At 36.5% G+C, this 19,157-nt stretch overlaps 2 protein-coding genes across 2 annotated transcripts; both read left to right on the top strand.

Moving 5' to 3' along the window:
- The first annotated feature begins 616 nt into the window (after window positions 1-616).
- LOC116004317 lies at window positions 617-11,635 on the top strand. Its single transcript, XM_031244308.1, has 7 exons — window positions 617-1,213; window positions 2,288-5,164; window positions 5,739-5,792; window positions 9,303-9,644; window positions 9,964-10,049; window positions 10,142-10,219; window positions 11,135-11,635. Exons 1-4 carry the CDS (start codon window positions 746-748, stop codon window positions 9,546-9,548), a joined length of 3,645 nt encoding a protein of 1,214 aa, XP_031100168.1. The 5' UTR covers window positions 617-745; the 3' UTR covers window positions 9,549-9,644; window positions 9,964-10,049; window positions 10,142-10,219; window positions 11,135-11,635.
- Window positions 11,636-14,549: 2,914 nt separating this feature from the next.
- LOC116004729 (probable aquaporin TIP1-1) lies at window positions 14,550-16,350 on the top strand. Its single transcript, XM_031244891.1, has 2 exons — window positions 14,550-15,025; window positions 15,714-16,350. The coding sequence occupies exons 1-2, from the start codon at window positions 14,645-14,647 to the stop codon at window positions 16,068-16,070; spliced, it is 738 nt and encodes a 245-aa protein (XP_031100751.1). The 5' UTR covers window positions 14,550-14,644; the 3' UTR covers window positions 16,071-16,350.
- Window positions 16,351-19,157: the final 2,807 nt, after the last annotated feature.

A 19,157-nucleotide genomic window follows, 5' to 3' on the forward strand; every position in this document is an offset into this window, starting at 1 on the left:
AAGTGTGAATGTAGAGTATAGAAATTGTGAATGTAGACTTATGATTGTGTGAATGTAGAGTTGCCTAGAAATGTGTGAATGTGGAGGTTTCAAATTGTGAATATGGAGTGTAGAAATCGTGAATGTAGAGTTATGCATGTGTGAATCTGTAATAGAGTTAAGAAGTTCTAGCAACTTATAGCCCTGTAATGTGTAAATGTGGAGTTCTCAAGTTGTGAATGTGGAGTATATGACCTGTGAATATAGAGTTTTGAATGTGTGAATGCATAACAGTGGTAATATATTTATTAAATATATAACCCTGTAATGTGTGAATGTAGAGTTTACAAATTGCGAATGTAGAGTATAGTGTATGTGAATGTAGAGTTTGTCCACATTTCAGGCCGAAATGTTTAGTAAAAAAAAAAGTAAAAAAAAAAAAAACCAAAAAAACGGCGTCGTTGGACCTGGGTCCACGGCATAACTATTGGTAATAGTTGCATCCAAAGGTATTGGGCTTTGAAGCTTCATAAATATGGGCTGGACTTCTAAAAACATGATGTAACCCAGCCCAATTCCCACATCAAGATTTTACCTGATTTCTATTCTGACTGGCTTCCATCTTCGTCTCGTCTTCCTCGAGTCAAACAGCAAAGATTCACATTTAATTCACTCACACTCCACCGCCCAGCCACCGCAGCAACCGCCGTTCTCCGCCGCCCCTTCAAACGCCAATTGCTATCTTAGTCACAGAGTCCCGGCTTTAATGGACTCACAAAAGCTACCCAATTCCCAACCCATGCGAGTCCTCATTCGACCCCCAATCCCACCCCCAGCTCATACCTCCACTCCCCCTAGCCCCACCCCCCCCCCACCCCCTCCTCCCCACCCGCCTCCGCTCAACGGCGTCGTAGTTGTCGGCTTCATCGGGAAACGTCATGCTGACGTCACCAGCTTAATCAACACAGTTATCGACTCGAATGTCTTCGGCTCGGGCGGGTTGGACAGGCCGTTTCGCATCGAGAATTTGGAATTTGGTGATGAAATCAAGAGTTGGTTTAGGTTTAGGGATATCAGCTATTACCATGATGAGGAAAAGGGGATTTTGTATTTGCAGTACTCGTCGATCGACTGCCCCGCGCTGGAGGGGAATATGGAGTCTCGTATGGGTTTTGATTCCATATTGGAGGACTATGAGTTCGGGGATCTTCAAGCTATGCTTTTTATCTTCTCTGTCAGTTTTTCTCCATCACATTTACACTTTCTATTTATCTTATCCTTTGCAAATTTAAACGTTTATCTTGTTTTGATTCACATTACACCCTTTCTATTTGTGGTTCCGATGATACTTGATTGTGATGTCAATGTAGTAGAAAGGATTAAAAATTTACAAGTGACCTATAAGTTTGGCTTTAACCTTATGGATTAAGAGGAGAGAGAAGTCTTGTGAACTGAGCCACTGAGGAGTGGTAAGAAGAAGAGGTTTTAGACATAAGCTTAAGGTTAAAAGCTCTTGTTTATGCCATGAAAAGATATGTTTTCTGTAATCAAGCTAGCTTCGCTGTTATTGCTTGGTTCTGCAATTTGAATTTAACAAATGAGATATTGCTTCCAGTTAATCTGATGGCTTTTGGTGTCCCTTATTGTTTGATCATGTAGTGGTGGATCTATTTTTTGGAACATATTGGGAATAAAAAGTAGGAAGAATATAAGCAACTAACTAACTGCCCCACAACTGGCATTTTCGGTTTTTGATAATCCACTTCCTTGATTGTAGAGTGGAAAAATAATTTATCTTTGTTAACGATGTTAAGTGTGTAACCTATCCTTTCTTATTTCAGATTTGTTTGTGTATATGTGGTTTATGATTAGACAGTAGTATTTTTCAGTGATACACAAAATAAAGCTGGTATTGATTCTTGTGATTGCAAAATCATGCATTGCTATTCATAGATGAGAATATTAGATACTTGCTATCTGCTGAGGCAATAAGGCTTCATTATGATTAAGATTTTGAAGTTATGTTGTTTCATTTGAATTTAATTTAAAGAAGTATACAAATCAGAAAGGATTAAATATATGAACCTTCTGTCTTTTAGGGCATATTTTATTCATCCAGATTTTGGGTTTCTTTGCTTATCAATCTCGTCTTAGGCAGAAAAATTTTATGACTTCAGATGTGAAACCTGTATGGTCTTGCCTAGTTGCCTCTGGAGTCTTAGTCTTAGGCTTTGGATTAGAGATGTTACTTCATTTATTCCATCCTTTTTTTCCTTGGTGAGTGATTCAATTATTATTAGTTATGCAGGTTTGCCATGTAGTAATTTTTATTCAAGAAGGATCACATTTTGACACCCCGACACTGAAGAAATTTCGCATTCTGCAAGCTGCCAAAAATGCAATGAGTCCATTTGTGAAATCGCAAACTGTACCCCCATCAGCATCTGGCTCACGATTCTCATCTCCGTCACGGACTTCTATATCAGAATCATTGTCTAACAATAATTCTCCTGTCAACAGCCGAGGCATTTTAAGTCGTAATACTTCGGCAATTACATTGATGCCAGGGTTAGGTTCATATGCCTCTTTATTACCCGGACAATGTACTCCAGTAACTCTTTTTGTTTACCTAGATGATTTCTTAGATAGTATTCCTGGTTCTAGTGTTGAGAAGCCACCAGAGATTTCCTCACTTAACCAATCATCAAGTTTGAGTAGTTTGCTCAGGCCAAACTTGCCTACAAAGGGACCTGGTTCAGTAGTTGTGCTTGCACGCCCTGTAAATGAAACTGAAGGTGGATTTAGAAAGAAATTGCAATCATCCCTTGAGGCACAGATCCGCTTTTCAATTAAAAAATGCCGAACACTTTCAGGGTCTGAAAATAGTCATAGGGCTAGAAGTGGTGCTATGTCAAATTCAGCTCCTTTGTTTTCCCTTGATGCTTCGAAGGCTGTTGTGCTTGTAGACATATCTTCAATTCAGAAAGGTGAGTCACTTGAATTTGCTACCAGCGTTGTGGAAGATATTATATCTGGGAAGGCATCTTCAGATGCTCTTTTGCTTGAATGTCACAGCCAGAGTGGAAACAGAGAAGACATACTTTCTGTTAAGGAGTTCATCTGCAGGCAGTTGGACATATTAAGAGGAAGAGGTGGCATGGTTTCCAATAGCAATAGTGGTTCAGCTACTGGCGTTGGCATGGTTGCTATAGCTGCAGCAGCTGCTGCTGCCTCTGCCTCAGCTGCTTCTGGAAGGGCATTCACTACTCCTGAACTTCCAAGTCTGGACATCTGGTCCTCTTCTAGTCAACTTATTCTACATGCAATCCTCTCTGCCCAGCATGGATATATAGATAAAACTGAAATCAGTAAGAGGAAACCCCGTCGGCAGAATTCTGTTTCACCACCCATTGAACGCAGTGCATCAAAAGTTAGTGATCCTCTTGAAACTGCAGTTTCTTATTTATCAAGTGGTAGAGGACTGAATGCTAGATTTTCCACTTTATGGTGCCAAAAGGCCCTTCCTGTAGCTAAGGAGGTTTATTTGAATGACTTGCCTCCATGCTACCCAACTTCTCAACATAATGACCATTTGGAGAGAGCTCTGTCTTCTTTTAACTCAATGGTCAAGGGACCTGCTGTGCAGTTGTATATGAAAAAGTTAGAAGATGAATGCACAGCCATCTGGAGTTCTGGAAGGCAACTATGTGATGCAATCAGTCTCACAGGAAAACCATGCATGCATAGGAGACATGAAGATGAAACTGGCACTTTGCATTCCAGTGGATATGTCTTCCTTCATGCTTGTGCCTGTGGTCGATCGAGACGGCTGCGATCAGACCCTTTTGATTTTGAATCAGCTAATGTTACATTCAATGGTTCTATGGATTGTGATAAGCTACTCCCCATGCTCCAGCCTCCTCGCGGAAGTGTTATTGGACCTGTTCAGCCCTCTTCATGGAGTTTAGTTCGAGTTGGAAATGCCAGGTACTATCAGCCATCTAAAGGTTTAATCCAGAGTGGCTTTAGTGCTACAGAGAAGTTCCTTTCAAAGTGGTCCATCTTGCTTGAGAAACCGAAAGTGTTAAATGCTCCACTGCCAAGCAATTTTCAGCAAGCCTCTTCCAATTTGTTTCATAGTGAATCCAAGGATGATACTAATCCAGACACAATGGTAGATCAGGTTGGTGCTATAAGGTTGCTTGATAAAGAAATGCGAAGTGAAGTGAAGATGCAAAGAAAATCCTCTTTAGGAGATATTAGAGGTGAAGATAAGACAAACAGTTTCAGTAAAAAACTATCTAACTTTACTATGAGGAAACCTTTCTCTGAGGTGGTTGCTGGATCAGCAAATCCAGATTCAGCATTTCCTCCTCTCCAATCAAAAGCACAACCCCAGCCATCTATAGCGAAGGGTATGAAACAGCAAAGCGATAAAGATGGAGCTAGAGAGAAGGTCAGTGAAATCACTGATGCTGAAGAATCTGAAAAAGTTGGTGTCATTCCTGCTGTGGATGAAGCTGTGAATGGCAATGTTACTCTTTCTAATGGCTTCAGTAAAGTCAATCGGTTTTCAGAGATAGATACTGATATATTTCCTATGCATATCAACAGCGGTGCAAAAACCAAAGCAGTCTCTTTGAAACATGTAACCATCTACATTGGATTTGAGCATGAATGTCCTCATGGGCACCGATTTATATTATCCTCAGACCATCTCAAAGAACTTGGTTCCCCTTATTTGGTCACTGAAGATTCCACTACAGCTTTGGAGCGTGAAGATCATAAATTGGCAGAACATCCCAAAGCGGGTAAGAATGGAGGTCATGGTAAAGGCCGCCGTCAATCAAATGGAATCATTTCTGCTGCATCTAGAAGAGTTAGAAACTTGGAGAAGTCAAAGGAGAGAACAGATAATGGCTATGCATATGTAGATGGATCAATGCAACCTTCCAAGCCCCCTAAAGAACAGCCTAGTATGATGATAGATGCTGCTTCTCGTAAAGATCTTGAACCTAGACTTCAATCTCATAGCCTTGCTGGCACTGGCTACACTTTCCCCTTGTTGAATAGAAATTTGCCACTATACATGAACTGCCCACACTGTATGAACTTGAAGAATAAGAAGGATGAGACAGATGCCAAATTTGCAGGCAGTGTTTCACAGCTTCAGAGGATTTTTGTGGTAGACATCATAACCTTTATTTTTATTGTCAATTTTGTCAATGGTTCTAATCTAATATGAGCTGTCATAGAGTATTCCCTCTTTATCTGGTTTTTTTCTTTTCCCCGGACTGATTATGCATATCGATTTAGTACTCTGTATGATTCTGCTTGGGAGTGAAATACTTTTTAACTCAATTATGCTAAAATATTCAGACAAAGGAATCTGGCTGCAGAAAATGATGCATTAAGAGGAATCTGATTGACCATAGAAACGATTGCCTCTGAAATTCCTGTTGTCTGCTTACCTATAATATGCCTTGTAATCTTACCTTTTCTGATTTCATTCAAAACTCTAGTTACAAAATTTTGGTTATGAGTGTTGATAATTAAATTTTGCATTTTACAATAAATTATGCATTTGGGGTTACCTTTTCTGATTTCATTCATATTTTCGAGCCTCATGCACTCGTGTTTCCATTTTCTTTTTTCTTGCTTGTTTATATTTTGCGACTTTCAGCTGTTAACTACTTTTCCATGTATGATAACTAATTATTTTTCAGGCAGCTCTGTTAAGTATGCATTTTGATTTGCAGGTCACACCTCCATTTCCTGTTGTCTTAGCAGCATGCCCCATTATACAATTTGAGGTAACTCCTTCCAGGTTTTTAATACAAGTCTGTGGGCTTTGAATTGTAATCTCAAATGGAAAAGATTTTTCTCATCACTTATTGCCAGCAATAAAGTCACATTATCATTTAAATACTAAGCATCTTTGGTCATCAAAATCATGAGGGAGCAACACATAGATTAACAGGGAAAGTTGAAAAGGCTTAGTCTTTGAATAGGGAGGGGATACAACTTTCCCTGACTAAAGACTGAGAAGTTGCTAATAATTGAAAACTCTCCATTTTGTCTCTAACAAAAGAGGCATACTGCTGTCTGTTTGTTCTATGAGCACCTAAACCTTTAATGAGCGGAACATCTATCAGTGAAGCAAGAGAACCACAAGGCATAAGGTCGTCATAGAGTCTTGCCATTTTAGTTGATGTTCTGAATGCTTCGTCTTTATTGCCTATTTGTACCCTCTAATAACACACTAAATGAGTTCCTTATGCAGTCGGGTTCCTTCTCTATTCCAATATCTTTCTGGTTAACAATGAGGTAGAATTCCTAATTAATTCAAAGATGGAGAAAAATTGTAGGGAACTAGGTACTTGTACAATGAATAGAAATATCTGTTTTAAAGAACATTTTTCTTACTAATGCTTGAAAGATAGAATCTTGAGAAATAATGACATTCCTCTCCTCACTTCACAAGGTAACTTTCATATTTCATTGCAGTTTATTAGTGGTGGTTATTGTTGAAAAGCATCAAGTGATAGAAGAAACAAATTTAAAACTCAAAAAGTGGAAGCTACATTTGCTTTTGCTATGCTTGTGTTTTTAGTTTTTTTTTTTTTTTTGAAAACGTGTTTTTAGTTGGTACTCTTGTTGTCATTGGCTGAATAAAATCCTGTTGAATATTAGGAAACTCCTAGTAGGAGTGGGCTTAGTTTTGTATTCCTATTAGGCTTGATTTAGTCCTCATGTTCCTATAAATATAGGATCCTTATATAGATAGAAGTATAGAGTACATGGAGAGATAATTTATTGTAATCTTTCATTATAATATATATATATATATATATATATATATATATATTCTTTCTATTATCTTTTATCTTTTTCTTTGGTTTCTCACATATTTTGCTTCTGCCTAAGTCCCTAACTGGCGGGTGGTTGTTATTCTCCACCCGCCTAGCCTTTCAATCCCTCAATTTCAACATGGTATCAAAGCCTAAAATCCCCTAAAACAAAATTCCTTTCTTCCACCGCCGTTGCCGCAATCATCCGCCACCGCCGCAACTATTCTTCCTTGTTCCGATGTGTCTGGTGGTTTTTCTTCTAATCTTTCACCACTGGACCTCTCAGAACCTCTTCGCGAGCCTACGCCTGAAGACCCATCGCCAGCTGCCGCCGCACGCACCCTCACGTGCCGCCACTGTCGTTGGAAGTTTTCTCGATTTTCCGGCCAAATCTCTTCTTCTCCGGTGATTTTGTGATCTCACCCCCTACATCTTTGGATTCCTCCCCTCTTTGCGACCTTATTTGGAAAATTTTGTCGTCATCTGATGCATTCTGGGGACGTGGTTACGTTCGCAGAAACAGATAAGCAGAGAAACGGTAATTTAGGAAGTTGTAGGAGTTCTATTTCATTACAATACTATAGTTTATTCCTATTTCATTACTATATTATAGTTTAGAAAGTTGTTAGTTTATTACCATATTATAATTCAGAGAGTTAGAGTATTAGAAAGCTTCCTAATTTAGTTTTGGTAATTAGATCAGTTTTGGAATCCTTGTACTGCTTATATAAAGGAGTATTAATTTCAATGAAGGTAAGCAGAAAATTTAATCCCATCAAAGGGAATTAGGGAGTTCTGGGGCCTCAAGAAAACCCAAAGCAGTTCTGTTCTATTTTGTCTCTTTTATTTTTCTGCCTGTGACGATCGGTTCATAACATCATCCTGCTCCGACTCCGGCATCATGCACCGCCGCATCCTTCATGTGCCGGACTGCCGGCGAGCTTCCTCACGCGCCGGCAATGTATTTTTTCGGTTAAAATTTTCCAGATTGTTGTTTTGCCCCACTTTGGACCTTTTTTGGCGAAATTTGAAGGCTTTTTGGGTTTGTTGCCAAACTTCTTTCCCGTGTGTTTTGGCATAACCGTGTTTGTTTCTTTATCTCCGGTATGCCATATTCATCCTAAGGGTGTTCAATTTTAGCACTACTATAATTTATTCCTAAAGGCCTTTGATTATTTCCCATGTTTCAAGTAAGGGGGAGTGTGACTATCTACAATCAATCAGTGAATCAATGTTCTATTTTACTCTATTTTCCTGGTGTTCTACTTTACTCTTATTCTTATCGATGCTAATCGGTGTGTTATCTTCATCACGTTGTTTTGGGTTTATCTTCATTATTATGGGCTCTACTGCATCCTTTGCTATTCTTTGCTCCCTTTTCGCCTTTACCACTCTTGATGAAGGCTTTTTTGGCATGTCCTAGAGTGTTTATGTTGTGTTATCTTGAGGCTGTTCATGTTCAACTCTATCCTTGGTGCGTTCATCTTCACTCCCAAGGATCGTGTTCAACTCCGTCCTTGGTGTGTTCATTCCCAAGATCGTGTTCAGCTCCGTCCTTGGTGTATTCATCTTTATTCCCAAGGATTGTGTTCAACTCCGTCCTTGGTGTGTTCATCTTCATTCCCAAGGATCGTGTTCAGTTCTGTTCTTGATGTGTTCGTCTTCATTCCCAAGGAAGGGTCATGCATGACGCCATATCTCTTTTGAAGCCATCCATCCTCTAGCTGCATTTAATCTTCATTTTAAATTTTGAGTGAGGCAGAGTGCTTGTTTTAATCCAAGCTGGGAACTTCTAGATGTTCCAGCTTGCGGGGGAGTGTTGAATATTAGGAAACCTTTGTTGAATATTAGGAAACTCCTAGTAGGAGTTGGCTTAGTTTCCTATTCCTATTAGGCTTGATTTAGTCCCCATGTTCTTATAAATATAGAGTACACAGATAGACAATCTATTGTAATCTTTCATTATATATATATATATATATATATATATATATATAATAATAATAATAATAATAATAATAATAATAATAATAATATATTGTTTCTCTTTTTCTTTGGTTTCTCACATATTTTGCTTCCGCCTAACTGGTTGGTAGTTGTTATTCTCCACCTGCCAGGCCTTTCAATCCCTCAATTTCAACAAATCCTGTGGTTGGCCAGTGGACATATCATGCTGTTTCTTTTTCTTTTTATTCAACGATTTCAACCTAACATGGCACAATTTTTAAAAACAGTGAATTTGGATTTTGTAGGAATCAGGAAGTCTTATAGACCTTAGTTCCACTAAAAATGCTGTATCTATTTTTAAGTACTTTAATGGTTGTAAGGGACATCTTGAGTGTTTAACTGCTGCTAATATTTTACACTATATCTGATTTGCAATTAGTATTTTGTTGTTGTTGTTGTTGTTGCGGGATTTGTATGTACTGCTTCTTCTCCTTTGACTAAAAAGTCGTTTTATTCACTTACTAGGTATCATGCCTTCCCCCATCTATTCCAGACCGTGAAACAAAATTGCAGTTCAGCCTTAGCTGTCCGGTGGTTTTGGCCCCAGACAGTTTCCTGTCACTTAGGCTCCCCTTTGTTTATGGTGTACAATTGGAGGATGGAAGTTTGCATCCTCTAAAGCCTTTTGAACACCAGCCTGAACTCACTGCCTGGATTACCAGTGGCACAACACTAAAGGTCGTCTCCAAGGAAAACAATTATGACGAATGATTCCTGACATAGTCAGTTAACGGACTCTAAATGTGGATGATGATAATCAACTGCAATTATGGATTTCCAAATTACTGGATAAATCCTCTACTGCTGGTAAACATTTGACCATGTTCATACTTACTGTATGGTTTCTTAATGTTTTGAGATCAGGATTATGCTGCATAATAAAGCAAGCTGATATCGGTTTATTTACCTTTTCTTTGATTTTGCATTGTCTTGAGGCTCACAGACAACCAACGAGTTAGGTTATTGTTAGCTTACAGCCTATCCTTTTCTTTGATTTTGCATTGTCTTGAGGCTCACAGACAACCAACAAGTTAGGTTATTGTTAGCTTACAACCTATTTTTGGCATTTTAATGTGTATAGAAATTTAATGTTGTTTCATTATGTTTGATGCTTTATACAACACAGATTTAATGGATAAAACTTTGATGATTTTGAAACTGATGAGTTGCAGTGGATGGAATTAGCTTTTTCTACTCTAACCACTTGACCAGGTTGCTGCACACCTTCACCCCTTTTCATGAAAAATAAATAAATAAAAATTCACCATTATACTAAGTAGAGTGGTAAACATTTTTGTTTTCAGGTTCCATTATCCAGCTGGAATTTTAAAGAATCCACAACAGTTGATTTGCCACATTTTGGAAGGCTTTTTGAACTTCAGGTAGAGTCTCCCTCCTCTCTCTTTCTATATGCACAGGAGAACAGCTATATGCACCTACTTATTCATCTCATATTTGCACCGTCCGTAGTTCCAGATGCCCCCCAAACCCCCAAATCTTCTCTTCTACATGAAATTTACCTTGACATTTATAAAAATAAAAATAAAAATAAACTTTGGCAGGCACTCCCCCTATATTGAATATGGAGATACAGTGGCTGGCCTCAAAGTTTACGGGGAATGGTAGGAAAAACAACAAGAAGTAGCTAATTCTAGGACAATTGACTGTATACTCCAGTAGTGTTCAGACTCTTTAAAACCTCTGATTATACTGCCATGGAGTTGGATAAGCAGTCCTAGGGGTTGATGCATAATGCATTCCAACATTAATATGATATTATTAAGAATGCTGATTTGGTTGTGGAGCTAGTACCCAACTGAAGTAGTGAGAATATCTACTAAATGGGTACTCACATAGGGAGTGCACACACGCCCACATTTGTACAAATTGCGTGTCAACATACAAGCCTTCTACCAAATTACCCAATAGCCAAACTGGTTGTTTAAAGCACAAAATGGGTATTTCCTTGGTAATTCATAGAATCATAGAAAATAATGTCAGTGGTAGACAATCAAAGTAAAATGAAAACAAAACATGGGGGCGTGACTATTTGGCTAATGTAATTCCTGACTTATTGTTTGCTGTTTGGTTGGCAATTGGTGGGGGGAGCTTTGAGGGTCTCAAAGTAAACTCTCCATCGTGCAAGACAATTTGCATAAATTTGTAGTGCCATGGGGCTAACTATCAGCTCACATCAGATCAAGATATTATAGTGTGCTCAAATTGATATGTTGCTGTTGTAACTATCAAGAAACATTATATAGTATATTAATGTCTGCATATATTCTCATTTGCAGCTAAGAGTCCAGCATAAATGTGGCACACCCCGAGTTGACATTGGATTGAGGCGAAGCAGATCTTCGCTCCAATATGCTGTTCCGTTCCAGCTGTAGGGGACTCTTGCTTGAGAAGAAAGATTGCCCCTACTGCTCATCTTCAATAGCCATGGATCCTGAAAGTGCTATCTACCAAAGAATCGCCAAGGTGCATCAAGACAAAAAGCAGCTACTTCTCGATATATCGGATCAAGCAGCTAAACTGCTAGAACTTTTTGATTCTTTCTGCTGTGTTACACGTCTTTCTATCATGTTATGAGTTGGCCAGAAAAGTTCTGCCTGTGCATACTTTGATGGAGTTTGTAAATATGCAAATTGGTTTGGCTTAGGATACTGCTCTCTTTTTCCTTCCCTTATTTTGCCAGTGGAGTTCATCAAATATGCATTCTAAACTACAGTTATTATTTATTATTACATCTTCTTTTTTTTTTTGTCTTTAATTACATAATATATATTCTTTCAGTGATTAGTTGTGCTTAAAATGTGAAGTGTGCATTGAGGAATTTCTGGTTTGTTTTTTGAGAAAGAAATTTTACAATCCTAAAAATTTACTGCATTCATTGTTGGTGTTTTTAGTATTATAGAATTGTGTTTTTTAGCATTTTAAATTGTTGGTGTTTTTTACAATCCTCTAACCGTGTCAGTATCACTTCATCCTCTTGTGCGGGTGCTCGGGGCCTTCACCTTGAATCCCTGCCACCAATTGGGTGGAGATCCACAGGCAGCACCGATGTCTTGGGCTCATGCTTTCCTTCATCATGATTGTTGTTGAGTTGGTCACTCGAGCTCATCAGTTGGGCATCCATGCTAGTGTTGCCGTTGTGGTTCAAGCTATAGGAACCATGGGAGCCACTTGATCTTGATCGTGCCATCTTCTTGTATGATGAAAAACATGAAGTGTGCACCATGCTTGAGATTTGATTTCAGGTTCTCAAAGAAAGCACCAATGACGGTAAATATGTTACTAGAGTATATTTGGAAAGAATAACAAGGTAGAATTGTCATGCTCAGTATGTCTGGGTATAAGTTTTAGAGTGTCCCCTCTACTATTACAAGGGCTTAACTTTTATATTACAAAAATAACAGTTACACAATAAGTATAATGGCTTCTCTTAATAAATGTCATGCTTCTTAGTAATTGTGGCGGTATCCTCCATAAATCCATAACTGTACTCCTGCTCGTTGATGAGGCGGTGCCTTAATAAGTGCGTTGGCCTCTGAAATACCGTTTCACATACTCTATGCTAAACTCTTGATCGTTACTATTTAACCGCTAACTATATTGATGGGTCAGGTTGTGTCCAGTACCATGCCTAATTATTCTGTTAGATAATAATTCATGGACAATCCAATCTAGGTATAACTAATAGATTAAAATCATCATTTTCACATTATTCGTTCATTTTTGTTTTTAAAATTTTCAGGAGGGAAAATCAAAATTTAAAGAGTAATATTTTTTTACACTTGCATTACTTGCCCACAAAATTGTTGGAATAAATCCAATTCCTCAGTGTGTGGGGAGTACGTGGTGGACCTATCGAGTGTGCGTATATATATTGGCAATATTGTTATAAAAAAGATTTAAAATGAAAACAAATTTCATCTCTAAACTAGCTATCATACTCTAACTAATATTATTTCATTTTTGCCTTTTTTATTTGGCACGTACGTTGATGAGATTTTACATATAGTCCCAAAATGTATTTTGAAGAGTTGACTAGAAGTTTTCTCAACAGGTTAATTAGAAACACATAAAGTGTAATCATTATATCTAGGGCTGTTCATTCAGTTAATAACAAAACTGAATTAACTGAATTTCTAAATGTTTTAACCATTAACTGAACCAAGATTCAAAATTTTTGATTAATCAAATCGATTAACCGAAATATTTTTGTCCAATTTTAAAAACTTTAAATTTGTAAATTTATAATTTTACACCACAAAATAGTCAATTCATTACATCAATACAAAAATGATAAATTTTGAAAAAAAAAATCTAATAGTGTTATTTATTAATTATAAAAAAATAAAACAAATATATACATATATAAGTCAATTAACCGACACTCTCGAACCGAATTAAACGTTAACTAAAATTCTTAAAAATCCTTAACCATTAACCGAAATATTTCAGTTAAAAAATGATTAATCAAATTTTGTTGATTTTGTCGCTTAACCAATTTTTCATCAAATAATGCACATCTCTATTTGTATCGAGTAAAATCATAATCTAACCTAAGATTTCTCGTTTAAAATGAAAGAAAAATTTGGTCATCTCATCAACCGATATGAGTATAGTCCCAAAATATTTGAATGATTAACATAGTTTTAATTTTATCACATGTCCCCTAATCAACTTGATTGAGCAGCTCGCATTCATCACATGCTACATCAATGCCTATGCCTCCCACCAAAAGTTGCAACAATGGGGCTATCACATCAAAAATTTCACATGTCGTGGACCCTTAATTATTAAGCCCAGAATTTTTATTTTAAAAACCATAATAACGTATTATTACATTTGATTTAATATTATTTATTTATTTATTAGTGTGATCTCATTGATTTTAATTTGTCCCAGAAGATTGAATCTCTAATTGCAAAACCCTCCAACACCTCGGTCTAGTGATCTGATTAATCTTAAAAAATTGAATTACATAGTATTGGAGTGAGACTTGTTCTTGCAACCAATAATGTGGCATCGTTACAATTTTTGTAACGCTCTCATTTCTTTTTGCTTGATTATATTGTTTTTGCTGTATTATAATTTTTTTTTCTCTTAGTTTCCTGTCACAGCCAAGATAGGTGAGCGTCAAGGTCATTAATTACTTTTCTTTTTTTTGTTTTATTTCTTCATTAAAATTAAAATATGTGACAATTTTTTTGGGGATAGAAAAAATTGTGGTTATTATTTGAAAGTGTGCTAAGTAAACTTAGATAAATAACATTAAAAAAATAAATAAATTACCCAAAAAAAAACTTTGTCCAATGAATTTCATAAGGGTAGGAAAAAAGTTAGAGGAGGAGATTCTTGACTGGAGTGGAAAAGAGAGAATGAGTAGAAAGAAGAGGTGAGAATTTCCTACAAGAACTGAATTTTAGCCTCTGAAGTGGCCCCCACCAAATATGAAAAAAGTACGTTCTTGGTCATGTAAGGCACAACCACAATGGCCAGTGCACGCGCCTGCGCCGGTTGAGCGCGTTACCCTTACCTTTTTTTTTTTGAAAACTTATTTTTCTTGTTTTTTTTTTTTAATTTTTAATTTTATTTTTTCCCCACTCATTCTCTCTAATTACATTTCAAAGCTGAGTGACAACCTGTTAGGGACCCGTTTCCAGCAAGAATGCGATATTTCCAATCACAATATAAGGAGTTCCAACCTATTCAGCTTATCGGATAACACTACAATACACTCTCTAACATAATTCAATTTTCTCAGCTCCACCCACTTTTTTCTTGATTTTCCGGCGATGCCGATCCGCCAAGTAGCGCTGGGCAGCCATGAGGAGCTGCGGCACCCGGGCAACCTCAAGGCCGCCCTGGCAGAGTTCATCTGTACACTCATTTTTGTGTTTGCCGGCCAGGGCTCCGGCGTCGCTTACAGTAAGTTGACCGGCGACGGCGCTAGCACACCCGCCGGCCTCATTTCCGCCTCCATTGCCCACGCCTTCGGCCTCTTCGTCGCCGTCTCCGTCGGCGCCAACATCTCCGGCGGCCACGTCAACCCCGCCGTCACTTTCGGCGCCTTTGTTGGCGGCAACATCACCTTCTTCCGCGGCCTTCTCTACGTCATTGCTCAGCTGCTTGGCTCAACTGTTGCTTGCTTCCTCCTCGAGCTTTCAACCGGCTTGGTACGTAATCTTCTTTTCTTTTTCATTTCTAACTTCTTCTTTTCTTTCTTTTTCTTATTATTATTTTACAATAATCAAATTATTCTTGCAAATCCTTCAAGGTTCAAATCGGTGGTGGGATTTAAATTATTTGTGCTGAAAATATTTGAAAAAGTATAGTGCAAAATATTACCTTATAAAGAATCATGAGTATTTAAAAAACAATTATTCTTGCCATTTTGGTTGAGTAGTCAAAAGTAACTCAAGTTCAGTTCCACCTATCCTTCATTTTTTTTTGAACAATTTAACTTCACTTCACTCAAATTTGGATTATGACCATTTTAGAGTATATATACACTCATGAGAACCACTGATATGTAAAAATTGTAAATAAAGCTGGATTGACCATTTAATAGATCTAATGGGTAAAAGTGTAAAACGTAAGGTGAATATTATAAATTTTAAAATTTGTAATATTTATGAAACTGACCCGTTACTTTTTTTTTTTAATCTTATTTTAACGTTAAACTACTAGATTCACAACCCAGATTTGTTTACCGTTCTCAAGAACCCACCCCCAAACTATTAAAATCAAGTATTAAATATTTAAATTTGGCTCATTTTGTTACTCAAACTATTCGTGTTTAAGTTGAGGTGCGGAATGAAATTAAAATATTTGTGAAATCTAACTCAAGTAGCTTGAATGCAGCCAACGGGGTCGTTTGGTCTAAGCGGAGTATCCGTATGGAGCGCTCTTGTATTCGAGATTGTGATGACCTTCGGGCTGGTGTACACCGTCTACGCCACCGCCATTGACCCAAAGAAGGGAGATTTGGGAACAATTGCTCCCCTCGCCATTGGTTTCATCGTGGGTGCCAACATTCTCGCCGGCGGGGCCTTCACCGGAGCATCCATGAACCCGGCGGTCGCATTCGGGCCATCTCTGGTCAGCTGGGACTGGTCCTGCCACTGGGTATATTGGCTGGGACCCATCGTTGGTGGAGGGCTTGCTGGTGTTATCTATGAACTCTTGTTCATTGGCCACCCTACCCATGAGCCATTGTGAGCCAAATCACAATTCTATTTCTCGGAGTGATTCTTTATTAGTTTCCTTTATGTTCTGTCCGGGAAGAAAGGTGTTGCATTGTTGGGTGGAGAACTCTAATAAATGAAAAGTGCAACCCCTATCTTCTCATTTGTATTTATTGTGATTTTTTATGAGCTTCTTTGTTTTTTTCTTTTTTTGGGGTTTCGTTTAGTAATGTTTCTTTTTAATGTGTATGTGAACGTCGAAATAATGTATCATCTATATATAAGCATGTTTTTTTATTCGATTCCAATTTTAATTACATTCTCTCTAAAAATGTGTTTTTTATACTTGAGGAAAAAAAAATCACTTGAAGAATACAAAACACTAACACATTCAACTATTAGAGTGATCGAACAGAGGCTTTCTAGGAATCACTAGCACAAAGTATTGCACATGAATTAATTTCACAATTTATTATATTCTCATTGGAGTAGATAGAGTTATAGAGTTATGACACCACCTAAATGCATTCAAAATTTTAATGTGCATGCCTTAAAATTGGTGGCTTAGTAGATGGAGTATAATTTTCGTAAAAGAAGGTCATACTCTTGATTCTTGCTAATACTTTCTTAATCAAATTTATCACACAATATTTTTCTATATTGTGGTTTAATTTACTTCTCCTGTTTGGTTTGTGAGTTATTATTATACATGAGTGAAGTTTATCCCATATACACCCTCGTAACTGTATTGCAGATTTCACTTGTCATCTAAACAAATTCTGTAATGTACATACAATTAAAAAGGTTTTGAAAAAAAAGTAGTGGATAAAGATCACCTTGTCAAGGCTATACCTAGCAAAAATAAAAATAATAAAAAGAATATTTGAAGTAGAGGGCAGTTAAAATTCGTGAGCCATTGTGAGCCCGGTTGTCGAGTTGAATCTCAATTTTACACGTTGAATGATTTTTTTTATTAGTTTCCTTTACATCGGTTTGGAGGATATGAGCAGGGCCGTTCCAATAAAACTTGGGTCCTGTGCAATATCTTAAATTGGGCCCCTTTTTTTAAGTAATTTGTGTATATAATAATAGTTGTTCAAAAAGTTGTGTCAAAAATTTAAAATATAAATATTATATAAAAATACAGCTAAATTTCATTTAAAAAGTGGCATGCGCCGTGCACATTTAGATGCAAAATCATCCACCAAACTTTTTATATCAACTTCTTCCAAAATCTCATTTTCAATAGAGATTAAAGTTAATCCATTAAGTCTCTCTTGCAACATATTTGATCGTAAGTAAGATTTCAATAATTTCAACTTTGAAAAACTCCATTCGATTTAGAATTAAGGGCATCCCAATTTCTTGGATCATATATGTCAAATAAAAGCGAATCATTTGGTTTATCATTGTGCGCAATATCATCTAAACAACTATCAACATTCTTATTATTTGCATTGTCACAAATGATACTTATCATCGTTGTGCACACTATCATTTAAATTTTTTCCAATCTCAGAATCATCTTGATTTTCTATATGAAGATTAGCATCTAACAATTTTTCCTTGACATCATCTTTTTGCGCATCTATTTGAGTTTCTTTTATAATGAATTTTTCAAGATGTCTCTTTTGAGATTGAGTTAGTTGCTCAATTCTTCTTTTCTTTTTACGCTTTTCAAACTTAGATGAATATTTTCTAGAAGACATAAATTATAAAATCCTAAGGAAAAAAATAAGAATTTATTTAGAAACTCTATGAATAAATAATTAATCAAGAAACAAATTCTTAAATATATTATTCTGAAATCAGAATTATTAAGTCACGTAAATAAAACAATAAACAAGAATTGTGAAATATTTAGTAATTTTTAATTACCTGTTAAGAGAATTGAAGAACTTGAATGATCAAGAAGAATTGAAGAATTTTGTGGAGTTGCGTCTGCCGTCTACTGTTTACTTGCGTGCTACTATTGCCTATTGAGATTTGCGTATTTGTATCTCTATCGTCTGCTGACTGATGTTTGCGTCAATTAAAAAAATTATCTAACACTTAACACCTAGTTATGCTAATTGTGAGATTTGTGTAAATTAAATATAAGCTGCGTAGGTAAAGGAATCAAATAATTCATTAATTCAAAGCTACGGTACTATTATGTACTAATAGGAATAGGAGTAATAGGAGTAATGGGAGAAGGAATAGGAGTAACAGTCAATTAGGGAATTAGGCAATTTGGTTGCGCCGAACTGTTGGCCAATTAGAATTAGAGAATTAGGCAATTACTCAATTATCCAGAAAGGTTGGTTGCGCTGCTCATCTGATTACACACCCTATATAAATAATTTTATTTTTTAAATAAGGGGCCCCCAAAAATTGGGGCCCGGGCCCTGGATATGAGTCACATTATATGGTAGAAAACTCTAATAAATGAAAGTTGCAATCCCTAAGTTCTCATTTGTACTTATTGTGATTTATTTATGAGTTTTTTTTTTCTTCAATTTTTTTCATGTTTCTTTTTAATCTATGTGAACGTTGAAATAGTGTATCATCATAGAAGTATTTTTTTTATATTTCAATTTAAATTATTTTCACTCTACAAATCTTATTTTTTAAATACTTTTTTTAGAACAAATTATTATTATTATTATTTTTTTTAAAAACCTAAATAACACAAAGCGTTAACACAGTCAGCTCTCGAGGAGAATGAAGGTCATTTAGGGGCCACCAATACAATGTATAGCACACAAAATAATTTTGTAATATAATTTAATATATTATCATTGAAGTAGATAGAGTCATGACGCGATCATATTAATTAACTTAAAAGAAATAAGTGGATATATAAAAACCCTCTCATTATGGTCAAGGCCATACCTAGCAATAAAAACAAAAAACAAAACAAATACATAAAAGAATATTTAAAGATGGCAGTTAAAATACGTTGTCCTTTGAAATAATTAAAGGAAAATAATAATAGGATGGGACTATGGGAGAGTGAAGTGCAGAAATAGTGATTGAATCTTTTGGTCCATTTTCTGGATAAAGAACTTTAACTTATCCGGCAACAAGGTGCTCATCCTTATTAATGCAAGAATTCCCCATACTCTTACAATACATCTAT

The sequence above is a fragment of the Ipomoea triloba genome, chromosome 14 (genome assembly GCF_003576645.1).
Source record: "Ipomoea triloba cultivar NCNSP0323 chromosome 14, ASM357664v1".
Lineage (NCBI taxonomy): Eukaryota > Viridiplantae > Streptophyta > Magnoliopsida > Solanales > Convolvulaceae > Ipomoea > Ipomoea triloba.

Bases quoted from the DNA above. Each gene is read 5' to 3' on its own strand.
- LOC116004317 (XM_031244308.1), top strand. From the start codon at position 746: ATGGACTCACAAAAGCTACCCAATTCCCAACCCATGCGAGTCCTCATT. The intron at 1,214-2,287 runs GTCAGTTTTTCT...TTAGTTATGCAG, and splicing joins CTATGCTTTTTATCTTCTCT to GTTTGCCATGTAGTAATTTT. The intron at 5,165-5,738 runs GTAGACATCATA...TTTGATTTGCAG, and splicing joins AGCTTCAGAGGATTTTTGTG to GTCACACCTCCATTTCCTGT.
- LOC116004729 (XM_031244891.1), top strand. From the start codon at position 14,645: ATGCCGATCCGCCAAGTAGCGCTGGGCAGCCATGAGGAGCTGCGGCAC. The intron at 15,026-15,713 runs GTACGTAATCTT...GCTTGAATGCAG, and splicing joins TCGAGCTTTCAACCGGCTTG to CCAACGGGGTCGTTTGGTCT.